The 17,509-nt window shown below is 30.6% G+C and overlaps 3 protein-coding genes across 3 annotated transcripts; all 3 read right to left on the reverse strand.

Annotated features, from left to right (window-relative positions):
* Positions 1 to 6,700: 6,700 nt before the first annotated feature.
* On the reverse strand, positions 6,701 to 7,791 carry LOC107642523 (uncharacterized). The gene has a single exon (XM_088488649.1). It carries the CDS (start codon positions 7,781 to 7,783, stop codon positions 6,803 to 6,805), a length of 981 nt encoding a protein of 326 aa, XP_088344775.1. The 5' UTR covers positions 7,784 to 7,791; the 3' UTR covers positions 6,701 to 6,802.
* A 3,394-nt stretch (positions 7,792 to 11,185) lies between these two features.
* On the reverse strand, positions 11,186 to 12,705 carry LOC107639979 (uncharacterized). Its single transcript, XM_088486322.1, has one exon. The coding sequence runs from the start codon at positions 12,670 to 12,672 to the stop codon at positions 11,848 to 11,850; it is 825 nt and encodes a 274-aa protein (XP_088342448.1). The 5' UTR covers positions 12,673 to 12,705; the 3' UTR covers positions 11,186 to 11,847.
* Positions 12,706 to 15,545: 2,840 nt separating this feature from the next.
* LOC107641633 (uncharacterized) lies at positions 15,546 to 16,617 on the reverse strand. Its single transcript, XM_016345117.3, has one exon. The coding sequence runs from the start codon at positions 16,383 to 16,385 to the stop codon at positions 15,546 to 15,548; it is 840 nt and encodes a 279-aa protein (XP_016200603.1). The 5' UTR covers positions 16,386 to 16,617.
* Between the last annotated feature and the right edge of the window lie 892 nt (positions 16,618 to 17,509).

A 17,509-nucleotide genomic window follows, 5' to 3' on the forward strand; every position in this document is an offset into this window, starting at 1 on the left:
ACAGTTTTTTTGTGGTTCAATTCGGTTTTCGGTTTTGTTAGAGAAAACCCTAACCAAACCGAACCGGTGTTATTGAAAAACCCTAAAGTAGCCTTCCTCCACAATTCCTCCTAATCTAGCCGCAGCCACCCTCCCCTACCAGGAACCCTAACTCCTCGAGCTCTCTCTCAGTCTCTCTAGCGCTGTGTCTCAGCTCGGACCTCCTCCTTCTTCTCCACCATCGACGTCGCTGGACAGCACCATCGCGGCGATGCCTCTCCCTTCCTTGTAGGCTCGTAGCGCTCCTCTCTGTCCCTCATCCTCGACGGCTCCACACACCACCTCTCCAGCAGTCGTCTCCTCCATGAACCAACAGCCGTTGTCGTCCTCAACGAACTGCAGCAGCACGCACCAGACGCAGTCAAGCCGCTGCCGTTCGTCGCCCGTCTCTCGTTCGTCGTTGAAGCCGTGTCGCTGTCCAGTCTCTTCTTCTCCGTCATTGAAGCAGTGTTGTCCTTCCATCTCAGGTTGTTTTTTTGTTCTGATTCTATTTATTTTTTTAATTCTGGTTTAGTCTTCTTATGGATTCAGATTTTATTTTTTAATTTTGAACTTTTTGTTCTGTTTTGATTTAAGGTAATTCTGGCTTAGGGTTAGTTCTGAATTTTTGTTTATTCAATGTTAATGCAGGAAAGGGGAAGGTGAAATAGGAAGAATTTGTGGAATTAGTGCACCACATGAAAATTGTGGAATTAGTTTGGTTGTATTTCTGATTCAGTTTGGCTCTATATCTTGATTCAGTTTGAAATTGGTGCACCATTTTTGTAAAACTTTTGGAATTAGTTTGGTTGTGTATCTTGATTTTCTTGATTCAGTTCAGGTTGATTATTGTTCCATCTGTTTCTGCTATTTTTGCAACATTTGTTAATGATTTTAATTCGTTGTGCTTCTGCTAATTTGTTAGTAATTTGAGTCAGATTGATCATTGTTCTATCTGCTTCTGCTGTTTTTGTAAAATTGTTAATTATTTTAGTTTGTTGTGTTTCTGCTCATTTGTTAGTGATCTTTTTGTTAGTGACGGTAAAATGGTATAATGGCTTTTATTTGAATTAATTAAATAAATCGAACCGAATTAATTGGTTTGGTTTGGTTCGGATGATCTTGGAACAAAAACCGAATAAAATCGAACTGCAGTTTTAATAAACGATCAGATCGGATGGCTTTTTTTCAAATAACCAAATCAAACCGCACCGCAAACACCCCTAATTTTGGATAGAATTGTGTTGGTTTGATTTTTTTTTATTTTATTCAATTTTATTCAAATAATTTAAAATCTTAAAATTATAAAATTTTTAACTTAAAATTTAGATGATTATAACTTAAATTAATGATTTAATTCAATCAAATATAAATAAATGTACTCGTATGTTTATATATTCGATTTTGACCCAAAAAAAAGGGTATACAGTTTTTAAATTAATAATTTAAAATTTTAAATGCATCATATGTGCAAAATCAATTTAAGATTTGATACGTCAAAATAATGTCTTGAATACTATTGTATTGGTTTGATTTTTATTTTTTTATTTCATCTAATTTTATTAAAATAATTTAAAATCTTAAAATTACAATTTTTTATTTAAAATTTAAATAAATATAATTTAAATTAGCGATTTAATTCAATTCAATATAAATACACGTACTTGTTTTATTATACTTGTATGTAGAGTTGGAAGTGAGTCAAGCCAGCTCATGAGCCAGCTCGAGCTCGACTCGTTAACAGCTCGATAAGCTAAGCTCGTGAGCTGGTGAGCCAAGTTTGAGCCTGAAATTGAGCTCATAAATTAAATGAGCCAAGCTTGAGCTTGGATAAGCTCAGCTCATTAGCTCGTGAGCTGGCTCGATTATATATATATAACAATCTTAATTATTTAATATTTATATTTATTTTTTACATATAATTTTAATATAGGACTAAATAAAAAATTTATAATTTATTGATAGATAAACAATATATAAAATTGATCTTTTCAAATATTTTTAAAAATATATAAGTTATAATTTATTGATATAAAATTATAGATTATGTATCTATGTTTCTTATATTTGAGCCAGCTCATTAGCTCGAGCCAGCTCGTGAGCTCTTGGTGAGCCAAGCTTGAGCTTAAGAAATAAGCTCGATTGTTAATGAGTCGAGCCGTGAGCCAATCTCAATTTTCGTGAGCCGAGCTTGAGCTTGGTCTAGTTCGGCTTAGCTCGGCTCACTTCCAGCCCTACTTGTATGTGTAATTATGTTTATATATTTGATTTAAAAAAAATAACGTTATAAAATTTTTAAATTAAAAAAATTAATAATTTAAAATTTTAAATGCATAAAAAATATATGTAAAATTAATACAAATAAATGTACTTATATTATTGTACATATTTTGAATACTGACCAAGATTTCTATACGACTATATCCTGGATATTCAGTATGTACAACCCATATCCCAAGTGCAATAGTATTTTTTGTTTTTTTTAAATATATCATATCTGATTACACAGTACTTAATTTGTGTACTTAATAAATTTTTTAGTCTGTATACTCGCTCAAAATGTGTAATGGGTATTTAAAATCATAATTCATCTATACATTATACCTTTCAATAAATATATTTTATTAATTTGAATAAAAAAATTTTAAAATAATAGATGAGCTTTTATTTCATAATTAGTTATAGAAAAATTTATATAATACTAAAATGTGTAATGATATGTAGTAAATTTAATTAATTAAGCGTATTAATGAATGGAATATATTTTTTATTGTAATAAAGAAAGAAAATATATAATATAATTTTTTTAATAATTGCCACCTATTTAAAATAAGAGAAAATTCCACTCCCCTCTCCTGTGAAATGTTAAAATGACATTTCTCTCCCTTCTATTTTATAAATATACATTTTTCTCCCTTCTAATTTTTAAAAAATCTCCTCTTTAATCCATTTTAAACTTTTTGTGTTAACTAATGTTAACTTTATCCATTTTTTTTTAAAAAAAATATTTTTTAAAAAAAAATATTTTTTTAAAAATACCCATTAGCAAAAATTTTATTTTTTATCATTAAATTTTACTTACCAAAATATCCTTTAATAAATTATTCTTTTATTGATTAAATTGTATTTTTTTTTAAAATTAATAATTATATTATTTTTTTCTAAAATACCCTTCAATAATTTTTTAATTATTAAATTATAATTTTACCAAAATTTTTGTTAACAATTTTTTTATATTTTACTATTAAATAAAAAATTTTAATAAGATTATTTTTCAATGTCAATATATATTAATTGTTATACATATTACAGTGGTAAGATTTTTTTATTTAATATTAAAATAACATGTGTTGATATCAAAAAATTAATAGTAAATATAAAAATAATTATTAACAAAAATTTTAGTAAAATCATAATTTAATAATTAAAAAATTATTGAAGGGTATTGTATCTTAAAAAAAATAATTTAATTATTAATTTTTTAAAAAATATTTTAGTAAAAATAAAATTTAATTAATAAAAGAATAATTTATTAAAGGTTATTTTGGTAAGCAAAATTTAATGATAAAAAATAAAATTTTTGTTAATGGGTATTTTTTTCAAAAAAAAATTATTTTTTCTTAGAAAATGGATAAAGTTAACACTAGTTAACACAAAAAATTTAAAATGGATTAAAGAGGATGTTTTTTAAAAGTCAGAAGGGAGAAAAATGTATATTTATAAAATAGAGGGGAGAGGATGTCATTTTAGCAACTCGTTGAGGAGGAGAGTGAAATTTTCTCTTAAAATAAATAAGATAATCTAATAACAAAAAAAGTTTTTTAATGATTGTCACCTATTCAAAATAGTTGACATGATACAAGGAGAAGGAACTATATGTTATAAACTCCTTTTACATAAATTTAATATCAATTTTTATATAATAAAGAGTAAACTACCATTTATATCCACGAAAGTTGAAAACGTTGATATATCTACCCATAAAAAAAGAAAATTACCATTTGTATTCATAAAAAATGGTTTTTACAAGCAAAATTATCCAAACCCTAAAAAATTACCTAAAATTCCTAAATTACCCTTATCTTCACCACCACACCACCTCCTTCACCCAATCACCTTTCTAACCCTAACCCTCTTTACCCAACCACCACCCCCCTTTTCCTTTCTAATCTCAAATCCCACCACCATCTCAATTTCTTTATCACTACTATCACCACCACCACCACTATACCTCCATCATTATCTTCTTCACATGCAGCAGCAGCAACAACAACAACAACAATAGAAAAAGCAGAGAAAAAATGGTTCTTTCTCACTGAACAGTGTCGACGACGATGGTGGTAGTGACACCCATCGGCGCTGTCGCCCTCTCCTCCTTCTCCGATCTCTTGCGCTCTCTTCCTTCCAGACCAGCGACAACGACAGTGACGGACTCAATCAATAGCGGCGACAGATGTGACGGAGCCGACAGTAACAGGGCGCGACGGCGGTGACAACTCCCCCTTCCTTGGTTCTGGCTCGCATCTCCTCTTTGGGCTCCCTCAACAACGGAGACGATGATGCGATAGCGGCAGCGAGTCCCCATGTTGCCAGTGCGGTCTCGCTCCCCCTCATCTTCTCTTCCTCTTCCTCGGGTAGGGGTGTGTGTGTAATATCTCCGTGTGTGAGTTTTGGAGGGAAAGAGGGTGGTGGCTGGGTGAAGGGGGTGGTGGTAGAATTTGAGATTAGAAAGGAAAAGAGGGCTGGTGGCTAGGTGAAGAGGGTTAGGGATAGAAAGGTGATTGGGTGAAGGAGGTGGTGTGGTGGTGAAGATAAGAGATTTTGCAGATAAGAGAGAGTGTGGGGGTAAAGAATCTGAAGATGGTTTTGTTGTTGTTGATAATGGTGAAGTCCTTTTTTTGGGTTGAGAATCCGAAGAAGCAGAAAAGAAAGAGAAAAGCAAAACACAGAAGGAAAGTGAGAGAAAGAGAAAGAGGAAGGAGTTAGCAGAGTTGACGGATTATGGCGACGGCGACGAGCTCAGAAAATAGAGAGAGAGAGAGAGAGAGAGAGGAGATGATAGTGGTAGTGGTGGAGAGAAGGGTAATTTAAGGATTTTAGATAATTTTTTAGGGTTTAGATAATTTTGCTTGTAAAAACCATTTTTTATGGGTACAAATGATAATTTCCTTTTTTATGGGTAGATATGTCAGCATTTTTAACTTTTGTGGGTACAAATGGTAGTTTACTCTATAATAAAAATAGATATTAATTAATCGTTGTTTTCATTTATTTGAATTCGCATAACGCATTAGCCTCATTCTAGTTATTAAATAAATACATTCCAATATGTTCTGAGTTCTGACAAAAAAAAGAATTGCAAACTCTTAAGAAGTTATTTCTTTCTTAGTGAGCAAAATAAAGTTCCCGGCGTAGTAATATTTTCTTCAATTAATGCATCGGTCCCATTATCTCCTCAATTGTTAGTTGTTATTATTGCCAGTTGGGTGTTCAAGAAATTGTTTGCTGTTAACTGATGAACCACACACATACATAATACCATAATTCCAACTAAAGTTATTGATTTCTTAGTAACTATTAACATGATTCCTTAACTTCTAAGTCACATATTAGAGTAATTATCCATTCTGAATGACATAATTATTTATGTTTACGTATTTATCAGTAAAAGTCTAGTTTTAATTATTCCAAAATAGAGAGTAAAACAATGATTAATACATGCAGTTGTGCACAATTATAACTACAATAATTATGTAACATCAAAATTGGTTGATGGATGATGAGAACCCATAAATTGGATAGCAGATCAAAATAATGACACTATGAAAGTGACTAAAAAAATCTAGTTTTATAGGGTTGGACATGAGTATATTGACTGGTGGTTTTATTATTGTTGTTCTTTCAATTATTGGAAGGGCCCTATCTCATTCCATAGTCATAAGCATCATTCAAACAGGATTACCAATTTGAACTATGCACTCCAATTAATGTTGTCGTGTGTATTAATTAATCCACAAATTTATTAATTAAATAATAATAATAATAATAATAATAATAATAATAATAATAATAATAATAATAATAATAAATTTGAAGTTAACTAAAATAATAAGTATGTTACATTAAAATCAAAATGACATGGGTTTAATTTTTAGAGTTAAGAATTTTTTTTTTATAAATTATATGATAAAAGATATTTTGAAAAAAAAAATTGTATACCAACTTTTTACTTTCTCTCGCATATTCCCATTATATATAGTAAATTATTTAGGATATGTTTAGTAAAAGTTTAACAACAATAATAATAATAATAATAATAGAAAATTAAAGAAAAAGTAGATAAATTGTGCCATTATTTTTATAGATGAATAAATATCTCTTTTCTCTAAATAAATTTATATTTCTTTTTTTGCCGCTCTAATCATAAGGTATGTTAGTGTCGTTAATTTTAAGAAAAGGAATACCAACTAAGTTGTTATTGAATTGCAGCATTGAAATAGCAAATTTTACACTATATGGCTATAGAGTGTGAACCACTATATGGACTGCAGAGAGATTAAAACAAAAATGATGTAATAACAAAGTTGTGAAAATAATAATATGATTAACAAAATTTGCAACAACTCTTTACATTTAGATAAAAGCATCAATAAACTTTATGCAGATATATAACCTCATTAAACTTAAGTTCTAAACTACACATGCTTACAATATATGCAAAAAGTAGACATAAGACTCTATTCATTATAAAAAAAAAAGAATGTTCATGATATTAAATATAGTTTCAGGGAGAAATTATATTAAGAAAAGATACTCGAGTATTAATAAGGTGCTTAAACAAGCCCTCTAATCCATTCTCAAGCCCTTCAATGACTAAAATCAGAGCTTCTATCTCTCTTTGTGCAGATTGAATAATCTTCTGAGTCTCAAAATCCTTGCTTTGATTATTATTATTATCCACAACCATTCTGCAGAGTGCTAAATCCACCTTTTCTATTTCATTCACATTGTCTTGTTGAATATTGTTGCATACAAGCACTCCTTTCTTCATTAATCTTGACACAAAATCCCACTTTCTAGCCTTAAACTTGAAGATTGGTGAAGAAAGAAACACAAGAAGTGACTGAAAGATTGAACTTGTGATCAAACTAGACTCTCTCAGAACCCTTACAACTGCAGATAGGTGCTGATTAAGATCCAAGGGTGGAGAATATGATCCAAAAGAGTGATCCACATAATGCTTCAATAAAAGAAGAGATTTTGTGCATTCCTTCCTCATGTTTCTTCTCAAAGTCCAATATGAATTGACATGGTTTTCAATACCAAAATCACCAACCATTTTTCTCCTTCTGAGTGCTGATTGAACTTCACCAACATTCCCTTTGAGCAACATGATGGAATCTCTTGTCTCCCCCAAGATCTCCAAGAATCTTAGAGGGAAATCAAGAAGCTCATCAACCCATTTCTCATTGTGGTGTTGGGATAGTGCTTGTTGAGTCAGTGGAAGATTCAGAAGATCTTCAACCACACACTTGTACAACTCTTTAAGGTCATGAAGGCCACAGCAAATTGTTTCCACTACCTTTGATGATGATGATGATGGCTCCCATGATTTCAGCTTGTTCAGCTCCTCTTCAACCCTTGCTGTGCTTGGATGTGATCTTGTTGGCAAGCTTATAGATCGAATATTGTTAGTATTACTGCTATAATGCTTTTGTGAAATGCCAGCCATAGCTCCCCTTTTCATCATACTACTACTGCTCATTCTTCATCTTTTTTATATACCTTTTTTTTTTTTCGAAATATGTTTGTGTATATATATATGTATACATATATAACATGTGAAGAAAATGTGGGGTATATCCTATTAATTTAATTTTGATACACTGATATCATAAAATATTTTACACAATTGTACAATCATATCTGTTCTTTTGAACGACTATTTACGACGGTTAATAAAAATAGTACTTAAATTTGATGCATAATTAGATACACGTATAAAATTATTAGAAAAGTATAGGGTACCAACACATTATTTACCAACTTATTGCCAATAATAATTAATTATTATATTTTAAACATATATATACAAAGAGACACATCCAAAAAATATATTTATAAAGATATTTTTATTAAACACAGACATAAAAAAAATATTTTTATTAGACACATTCAAAAAGATACTTCTATTAAACACAATTATAAATAAGAATTGGCAGAAATCGATAAAAATGCTATTAATAACGTAGCGAGATTGAAAATTATTTTACATTGCAGGTGCATCAAAATTAAATTCATATCCTATATGGTCGTCTTCAAGCAGCTACACAATTAACCACTCATATTGTTTTAAAATGGAGGCCCTCATCTCTCAGTGCTGTAATTAAGGTGCACCTCACAATTCTGCCTTGAGTTTTCCATTCCAAAGATATTCCATAAAGTATAAAGAATTATTTTTAGTTAGAAAATATTAATTAATTTTAGTGTTTAGATTTAAAATTTAAATTTAAAATTAAAAAATTATAATTTAAAATTTAAAATTTTAGATAAATAAAATAATTATAAAATTATTGATTGATATTAATAAAAAAATCATTTATTTAATATTTTACAAAATAAAAATATTATTTATATATTAAAAATTTATTAAATTAATTATTATATATTTTTATATAAATATATGTATTATTTAATTTATTTTTAATATATATTTTATATTAATAATTAATTTTAATGTATATTTAGCATGACTATTTTCAGAATATTCTGGCAACCATTTCCTGTCACTGTCTCCAAAGTCTTCAATGAACCTAATCTCGATGTCTTGCAGATTTTTATGGAATTTGCATTCACCTGTTTAGACTTTAGAGAAACCAATTTCCGGAGAAATGGACAAATCCTTTTGGTCTTTATTAGTGCTATCTCAACTTCATGCTAAAATTTAAATTTGATTTATGATTTATCCAATTCAAGAAACAGTAAGTATTTGTTTCATTTTTTTAAAATAAAAAATTTCCAAGGTTCAATTTAAAACCATTAAGGAAAAAAATTATAAGAACTATTTCTCAAATCAAATGGTAATTTAATTGACATAATATTTTAATTATTTTTTAAATTATATAAATTTAATTGATTTTTTTATATTGTATAACATTATAATTATGTATTATTTCTGATTTTTAAAAATTTAAATTTTAACTTGTACTATTTTAAAAGGCTATATTTTATATTAATAACTATTTCAATATCAAAAATTTCAATAACGATTCTTTAGATATTAACGAGTCAAAGAATGATTTTTAATGAATTTTTTAGAAATTATTTGTTGTTTCGTTTTAAATTCATAAGTTTGTAAAAATGTAAATTTTTTAATATTTGAGCTAAAACACAATATTTTTATTTTTATTTTTTTTGATTTTTTAATATTTTATTTGAATTCAAATAATAGCTATTTTTTATTGACATTTATGTTTTAAAGTTAATGTCAATAATCTGTATTAGTAGTAAATCGAATAAGGTAATTTGATTTATATTAAAAAAGTGTAAATCGAATTTATTTAATTCGATTTATATAGAGAATAAAACGAAATATGCATGTAATCAAATTTAATTTAGGATATCTATATAATTTTTTTATTTAATTTATTTATGTAAATTATCCTAAATCACATGTATAACTTGTGTTATGTACAAATATTTATATACTATACGCAAATATTTATGTGTTATGTATAAAATTTTTTATATTATATTAATAAATTTGTCAAATATATAAAAATATTTGTGCTATATTAATACATGGGCAATTTACACATATAAAATAAATGAACAAAATCTTTACGCAAATACAACATTGACAATTTTCAAACGCAAATGGAACAAACGCAATTGTATATAATTCGTCATACCCTGTGGTGGAACTCAATTGCACATAATCAGCTACAGGCTATCGCGCGGATTACGTTGAGGGCTGCGTTACTCATAAACCGCTACACCCTGTAGCGGTTTATGCTCATATGGTGCAAGACTCATAATCCCCTACACCTTATAGCAGATTATGAAGAGTGTGGAAAACCGGGTTGGCTTATGTTTAAAAAAATTACACTTTCTAAAATCGGGTTTGTTTTGCATAGAATAAAGGACATTTTAAGCCATTTTAAGTCATTTTCTATGCAAAACAATTTTAAAAAATGTTAGGAGTATTATAAAAGTTTGTAACATCTTAGTAATTTAGATAAATATTGATTATAACTATATTTTTTTAGGTGTAGCGGATTACGTGCAATTGAGTTCCGCTACAGGGTGTAGCGGATTATATACAATTGCGTTTATTGCATTTGCGTCTGGAAATTGCCAATGTTATATTTATGTAAAGGTTTTGTTCATTTATTTTATTTGCGTAAATTGCCCCACTTTTTATATTATAAATACATACATAAGAATTTAATAAATAATTTTATCATTATTTTTGTCTAAAAAATATAAAAAAAATTATAGTACAGTATTATTGTGCAATTAATAATAATAATAATTTTATTTTTTTAGATAGCAGACTGTTATGTCTGATGAAAAAAATGTTAGGGATTGATTTGTATATTAATTTTTTTTTAGATTAAAATGTCCATTTTTAAAATTTTTAAAAATTAATTTAAATAATTATTCTGTCAAAAAATAAATTAGAGACTAATTTGTCTGTCGAAATAAAATCATAAGAATTAATTTGTATATTAATTTTTTTTAAGACTAAAATGTTCGCTTTTAAAATTTTTAAGGAGGGATTTGAGTGCTTATATTTTTTTTATACTAGACTTATACCAATCTATTATACTTAATTACAAAAACGCTTTTAGCATGTAGCATCACCGTTTCCCTAGATATCTATGCAGGAATTGTCATTTTCTTATTAACATTTTATTCCTAAGGTATTTGACATCTTTTAAAGATCTTATTATATTGAATTATAATTATTATTTCTTTGATCATTGTTAAGAGAATCTTGATTATAGCCAATTCTGGTAAATGCATCAATGATTTGAAATTGATGTCAGGAATAATAAATCCACCAACATAAGATCAATACTAATGGGCCATAACGCACCATGCTTTCTAAAACATCTCAAAACATTAGGATTATGCAAAGTAACATTTTTTCAGAATAGGACTATAGAAAATCGTACAATTGGGCTTTCTTTTTTTATTTTTTTGATAGGGTCTAGACTCACACAAGACCCGACCCGAAAAGCGCCACTCCTACACCTGCCCGACCCGGTTCATACTCAATCAGTCAATCTGTTCTTCTTCCTAGCCGCTGCTGCGATGACTGAAGACAGCGCTCAACCTCCGGCCTTTTCACGATCGATGTGCTCCGCCAGGCCGGTCTTCTTCGCTGGCTGCTTTCCGCCGTCGCCTGACACATCTTGGTTCGGGGCACTCCTTTCCTCCACCGCAGTGGATGGCTGTGCTGCTCTCCGCAGACTCCCTTCTGTCAATGATCGGAGGTAGATCCGACGGTTCGTTGCTGCTGCATACTTGGACTAGAAAATTTTGATTTCAAATTAGCAGGTTAATTACTATGGGAAACTTGAATGGTTTTTTCTTCAAGCCTAAAACTAAAATCTAATAACTGGATATTAATTGTTTTGTTCACTAGGCAGGAGCATATTCATATAGTATTTGCTATTTAGATAAATTAAACAAGGAGTACACAAGAAAGGCACAAATTTGAGAGTATAAACTTTTGTATGCATTTGATTTGATTGTATTTGTACACATATATATATACACATATGGTAGATCAAAATTGGTATTCTGAAGATAGTGTGTATTCTATTGGGATAATATGTTCAAAAGGGATGTTCTAGTCTTAATCATGCGCCTAAATAAGTTCTCCAAACCACTCTCAATGCTTTCAATAGCAATCTCCAAAGCCTCTAATTGTTCATTGGAAGCTTGAATCTGGGAGCCTTTAGCACCTTCATTTAAGAGGGTGTTCAAAGCTGCATCCACCAATTGCCACTCATTGCCACTCTCTGAGTTCACTTCTCCCTTTTGCATCAACTTGTTCATCCATTTGCTTGCCTTTGACTTTGAAGGACCACCCAAGAATGATAGCAGACATTGGAAGACACACTTGTTCATTTCTATCACTTCGCTTAGAATGCTAAGATCTTGATGCTGATTTAAGATTACATATTTGCTTTGTAGGTGCTTCAAAGATGTGATCAACTTGTTGACATTCTTCCTCATCTTCTTTGAGGAGGAATTGTATTCGGCTATGCTCTTTTCAATGCATGAGTCTCCCTTTCTTCTTCTAAGAGATGAATGAAGGGATTGTACATTCTCCTTGATCTGCATGACAGTGTCCCTTGCGATGCCACACACATCCAAGACTTTGATTGAGCCATCCAAGATCTCTTGGAAGCATTTCTCACTTTGATGATCAGAAATAGCCTTCTGGGTTGAACCAACATTGAGAAGATTGTCCATTGAGAAGTATACATCTTCCAACATGGACAAGCCTTTGACAACCGACTCAGATGTGCAGGTTGCTTCAAAGTTCCTGAGGTTGTTCAACTGCTCTTGCACTCTTGAGGACCATGGATGAGATCCATTTGGCAAACTGTTTGATCGAACATGCAATTTGCTTGCCATTGTTCTTTTTCTTTCTTTTGGAGGAAGCTCAATGCTGTTTGTTTTTTGTAGTCTAAGCCCTTTGGCACCTCTCCTTATATAGGGTCTATTCAATTATTCACAATTTGATTCCATAGTCCAACTTAAGAGATAATAGAGTTCACCAATCTTAATCATGTGTAGAAAGCATGTGAAGCATGCATTATTCTCTTGGAAATGGTAAGCTTGTCCCATCTCTGCCTAACATGTGATACTTTTGCATCAAATTATTCAAAGTGAAATGGTTTTTGAAACTCTGAAGTTTATTATCTGGCATGTCCCCATTACTCATCACCTAATGTGCCTCATATGCTGCCACACTAACGCCTTTGATTTCAAATATATAATATAATTCATGCTGCTTCAGATATTGTCTTAAATCATGAGGTGGAACTATGCAACATGGATTAAATTATACATTTTGACAAGGCTGAGATCCACATTTTGTGATATGGAGAATGCTCTGACAGATAAGTTTGTTGAGATTAAGAGAACATAATGATGGAGCAATTAGTAGCATTAGAGTAATTTTTAAGTGTGTGCACGAATAACATGTAGTGTTCATGTCTCCCCTTGCTATTATCAGAATCTCCTTCATTATGTAGTATTAATCTTGTTTTAACTTTCATATCATAAAGAATGTTGATGCTAATATTTAGCTCAATATTCTTGTGAAATTTCCAAGTACATAAAGGACATTCAGTACTGTTTTTGCTCTTTGTTATATATATAATGAGGAATATTGACACTAATCTTTAACTTGATATTCTTGTTAAATGTTCAGGTTAAAGGCCATGTTGGATTTTTGTTGTTATGGGATCAAAGATAATTGGCAAGATTTCTTTGTGAAAAATCAGCCTCAGCTAATCCATGAACTTTTCTGTTAAATTAATTTTGATATATATTTGTATTGAAAACTTACACGAAAGATTAATTATGGATTATCAATAGCAATATTTGACTCAATCACAATTTTATGAACTATAATATGGTGTTCAATAATAGTATTTTTTTAAATACAAATTTATGTTTGATCTCTCTCTTTTTGTTAGAACTAGTATTACATTATAGTTGTTATAAAAGGATTTGAGACTAGTACTTTTGAAAATAAATTCATATGAATCTATAATGTTATTTATATGTTTTTTCTTTTTTTTTCCCATAATTTTTGTTAATCTCTGTTTCCAAATAATAGTCAATTTGACCTGAAATTGCAGAAGATTGTGCAACTTACTACCAAGTACCAACCCATGAGTGTTGTCACTGTTGAATAAATGAAATTGTTGTATAGCACTCTATACCAAAAAGAAGTCTTAAAATTGCAACATATAAAAAATTAGAGAAAGTATTGGAACCAATACTAGTTGTGTACAATAGATTAAAAAAAAAATAAAATTACAATTAAAAATTAGATCATTAATTAATTATTTAATTTTAAATTTTAAAATTTAAAAAATTAGAATTAGTATTTAAATTCATTCACACTACGTACGGTTATTTTTAATATTACTGTAACCTCTAATACACATTCAAAACTCATCGTCATCTTCTCCGGTCCTCACCTTGCATCATTGAATTCCTCGTCGGTCATACCGATGTCGCCGCATCCTCCCACCGACATCGTCCTCACCTTCGCCGGTCAACCCGATGCGCCTTGTCCTCCGACGCTCAACCTAACGTTGCTGCCGCTTTTTCGCGTGCCTCTTTTCCGAATCGGCTTCGCTTTCTCCCATTCCTTCAAGCCTCTTCTCACCGATGATACTACCATGCTCTTCTTTTTCGGATCCAAGTATGGTTAGTTTCTTTCACATTTGAGCCCTATGCTTCACAGTGCCGCTTTCGTCGTGCTTAGTCCTTTAAAACTATGTTTCATCATAATAGTTGTTTCTTCTATTTATTCATCTTCTTCTATTTTAATGGTCAATTTATGATGGTCATTTTAATAGGTATACGGATGGTTATTTTAATTTTTATATAGATGATTATTTTGATTGGATTGGATTTAGTTATATATAATTAAAATATATTAGATGTTCAATTCATTAGGTATGCAGATAATTATTTTTATCATTAAGTGGATAGTTATTTTTACTAAGGGTAAGTGGCGTGTGGCAAGCCAAGTAACGACGGTGAAATGAGATGATTATTGATGAAGGTGGGGTAGCCGCCGGTTAAAAAAGAAGAGAGTATTGGAGTGAAATGCTTTAGTAAATTAGGATTTTAGATGGTTATTTCTTATTATTTTAAAATAACTAACTGGATTTTTTAAAAATTTAAAATTTGAAATTGAAGAATTTGAAATTTAAAATTTGATGTGAAATAACTGAATGAAAGTTTTTAAATTTATTATTTATTTTTATTAGACTAAATAACCAACGCATTCTATATATTGTCAAGATTTCTCGTTGGCTCACTAGCGGGATTCAAAAAATTATAATGACTAAAAATTGTTGCCGAGTTTGACGAGGTTGCTTGGGGCATGGAGACTGGTCAATGGACATTGCATTGTTTGTGAGGGAGGTTGAATCCAAAGTCCAAGCTATTGCTTTATGTAATCCTTAGTAGTGAGAAGCTTTATATTTAAAATCCTAAAAGATCAGAGAAAGTAACTATTCTACTGTGCTTATTAGACATTATGCTTCAACCAACTTTATATTAAGTTTTAGAGCATAGCCTAAACAGAAGAGAAGATGGCAAAATATAGATAGAGTATAAACATTTCTTTGTATTTGACTGTGTTATATATTGAATTGAATCATATACATGTACAAACTAAGTAGGTAAAAAATTTTAATCCTCTAAGGTCTACAAAATTTGGAACCTATCTCAAGATTTATAAAGAATAACAACAGGCTCTATTGAGCCATGATGTTCAAAAGAGAGACTCTTGTTTTGATCAAATGCCTAAATAGGTTCTCCAAATCATTCTCAAGGCTTGTGATGACATTCTCCAAAGCCGCCAATCTTTCATGTGCTATCTTCATGTTGGAACCTTCATTTAGAATGGTTCTTAAAGCAGCATCAACACACTGCAACTCATTGGAATTTTGTGAGTTCACTTCTTCCTTATGCATCAATTTGTTCATCCATTTAGCTGCCTTTGACTTTGAAAGAGGACCAGCCAAGAATGAAAGTAGGGATTGGAAGACAGACATGTTCATTTCAATGACTTCTCTTAAAACACTAATCACATTAGCAACATCTTGATCTTCATTCAACAATGGGGATGCTCCAAATTGGCTCTGCTTCAAAGATGTGATCAACTTCTTGACATTCTTCTTAATCTCCTTTGTCAACAAATTGTATTCGGCTACTCTTGATCCAATAGTTGAATCTGCCTTTCTCCTTCTGAGAGCAGAATGAAGGGATTGTACATTTTCCTTGATCTGCATAACTGTGTCCCTTGTGATTCCACATATATCCAAGACTTTGATTGAGCCATCCAAGATCTCTTCAAACCATTTGTCACCTTGATGATGGGAGATAACCTTTTGAGTTGAAGCAGCATTGAGAAGATCATCCAAGGAAACATATAAGTCTTGAAGCAAGGACAATCCAGTGCTAATTGACTCAGATGTTGAAGCAGATGTTGCTTCATAAGTCCTGAGCTTGTTGAGATCCTCTTGAACCTTTGTGTAGCTTGGATGAGATCCATTTGGCAAACTGTTTGACCGAATATGAAATTTGGTTTCCATTGTTGTATATATTTGTGTGTTCTTCTTTCTAAGGGATTGAAGAAAGCTCTAATGTTAGTTTGTGTGTGTTCTCTTATCAATTCCATTGGCTCATTGTCTCTATATATAGAAGGTAGCTACTTTTTCATGATTGATTCCTGTTGGCCAACATAATAAAGCATCACAGCTCACATATCTCAACCAATGAAAGCATGGGTTGCATGCATGGATTTTCTTGGAATTTGTTAAGGTTGCCACATCTCTAACCAACATTATTGTGTTGTTATAAATGCATTAGAAGTGCTACCTGTCATGTTCTCCTTGTGTTTGCAATCACAGAACCTCATTAGTCATCACCAACATTGCCTCCTCTGCTGCCACATTATCCTCTTTGATTGCAAATATTATATGATTCACTTCAATAATGTCCATTGGTTTGTCTCAATATGATAGAGCTATGGAGCTGCAGCATGGATTAAAAAATGGCTCTTGCAAGGTTGAGATTCTGATCATGTGAATATAAAATATGGTCAATCATTAATGGTGTCACAAATAAAATGATGGGTCAATTAGTAGCATTTAGACTAGTTTCATAAGTGTGTGTACGGGTAGCATGTAGTATTCATGTCTCACCTTTTTTAATGGTAATCTTCTCGTTGCTAGGATTTCATCATTTTCTGCTAAGATTTTTCATGTACATTTTTCTGTTGACACTAATCTTTACCTCAATATTCTTGTGAAATATCAAAGTACAGAAAGGACATGTACTATTCTTGCTGTTCTAGGATTAAGGGGTGCATTTGCTACTAATTGTCAAAGATCTCTTGTTTAATTTTTTTTTTTTTTTAGTAATAATATTTTAATCCTAGTAATTGTCATATGCTATTTAACTTCTGGAATTTAATTAGATATATATTAAGCAACATGCAAAATAACTGTGCTCATTCTCTTTGTTCCCTCTGTATCCCTAAGGAACAAGGTTTGATAGATCAGCCTATTCACCTTAGTCATAAAATAAAGTTATATTGAGTTTTATAGGTAGGTAGGTATGTAAATTATTCTCTACATGTTTCATATTCAATGCATTTGGATCCCAACCCTCTCATAAAACTAAAACCATTTGTTTAATGGATTTTGCAAATATG

Source organism: Arachis ipaensis, chromosome B5 (assembly GCF_059453495.1).
Source record: "Arachis ipaensis isolate K30076 ecotype BB chromosome B5, ASM5945349v1, whole genome shotgun sequence".
Lineage (NCBI taxonomy): Eukaryota > Viridiplantae > Streptophyta > Magnoliopsida > Fabales > Fabaceae > Arachis > Arachis ipaensis.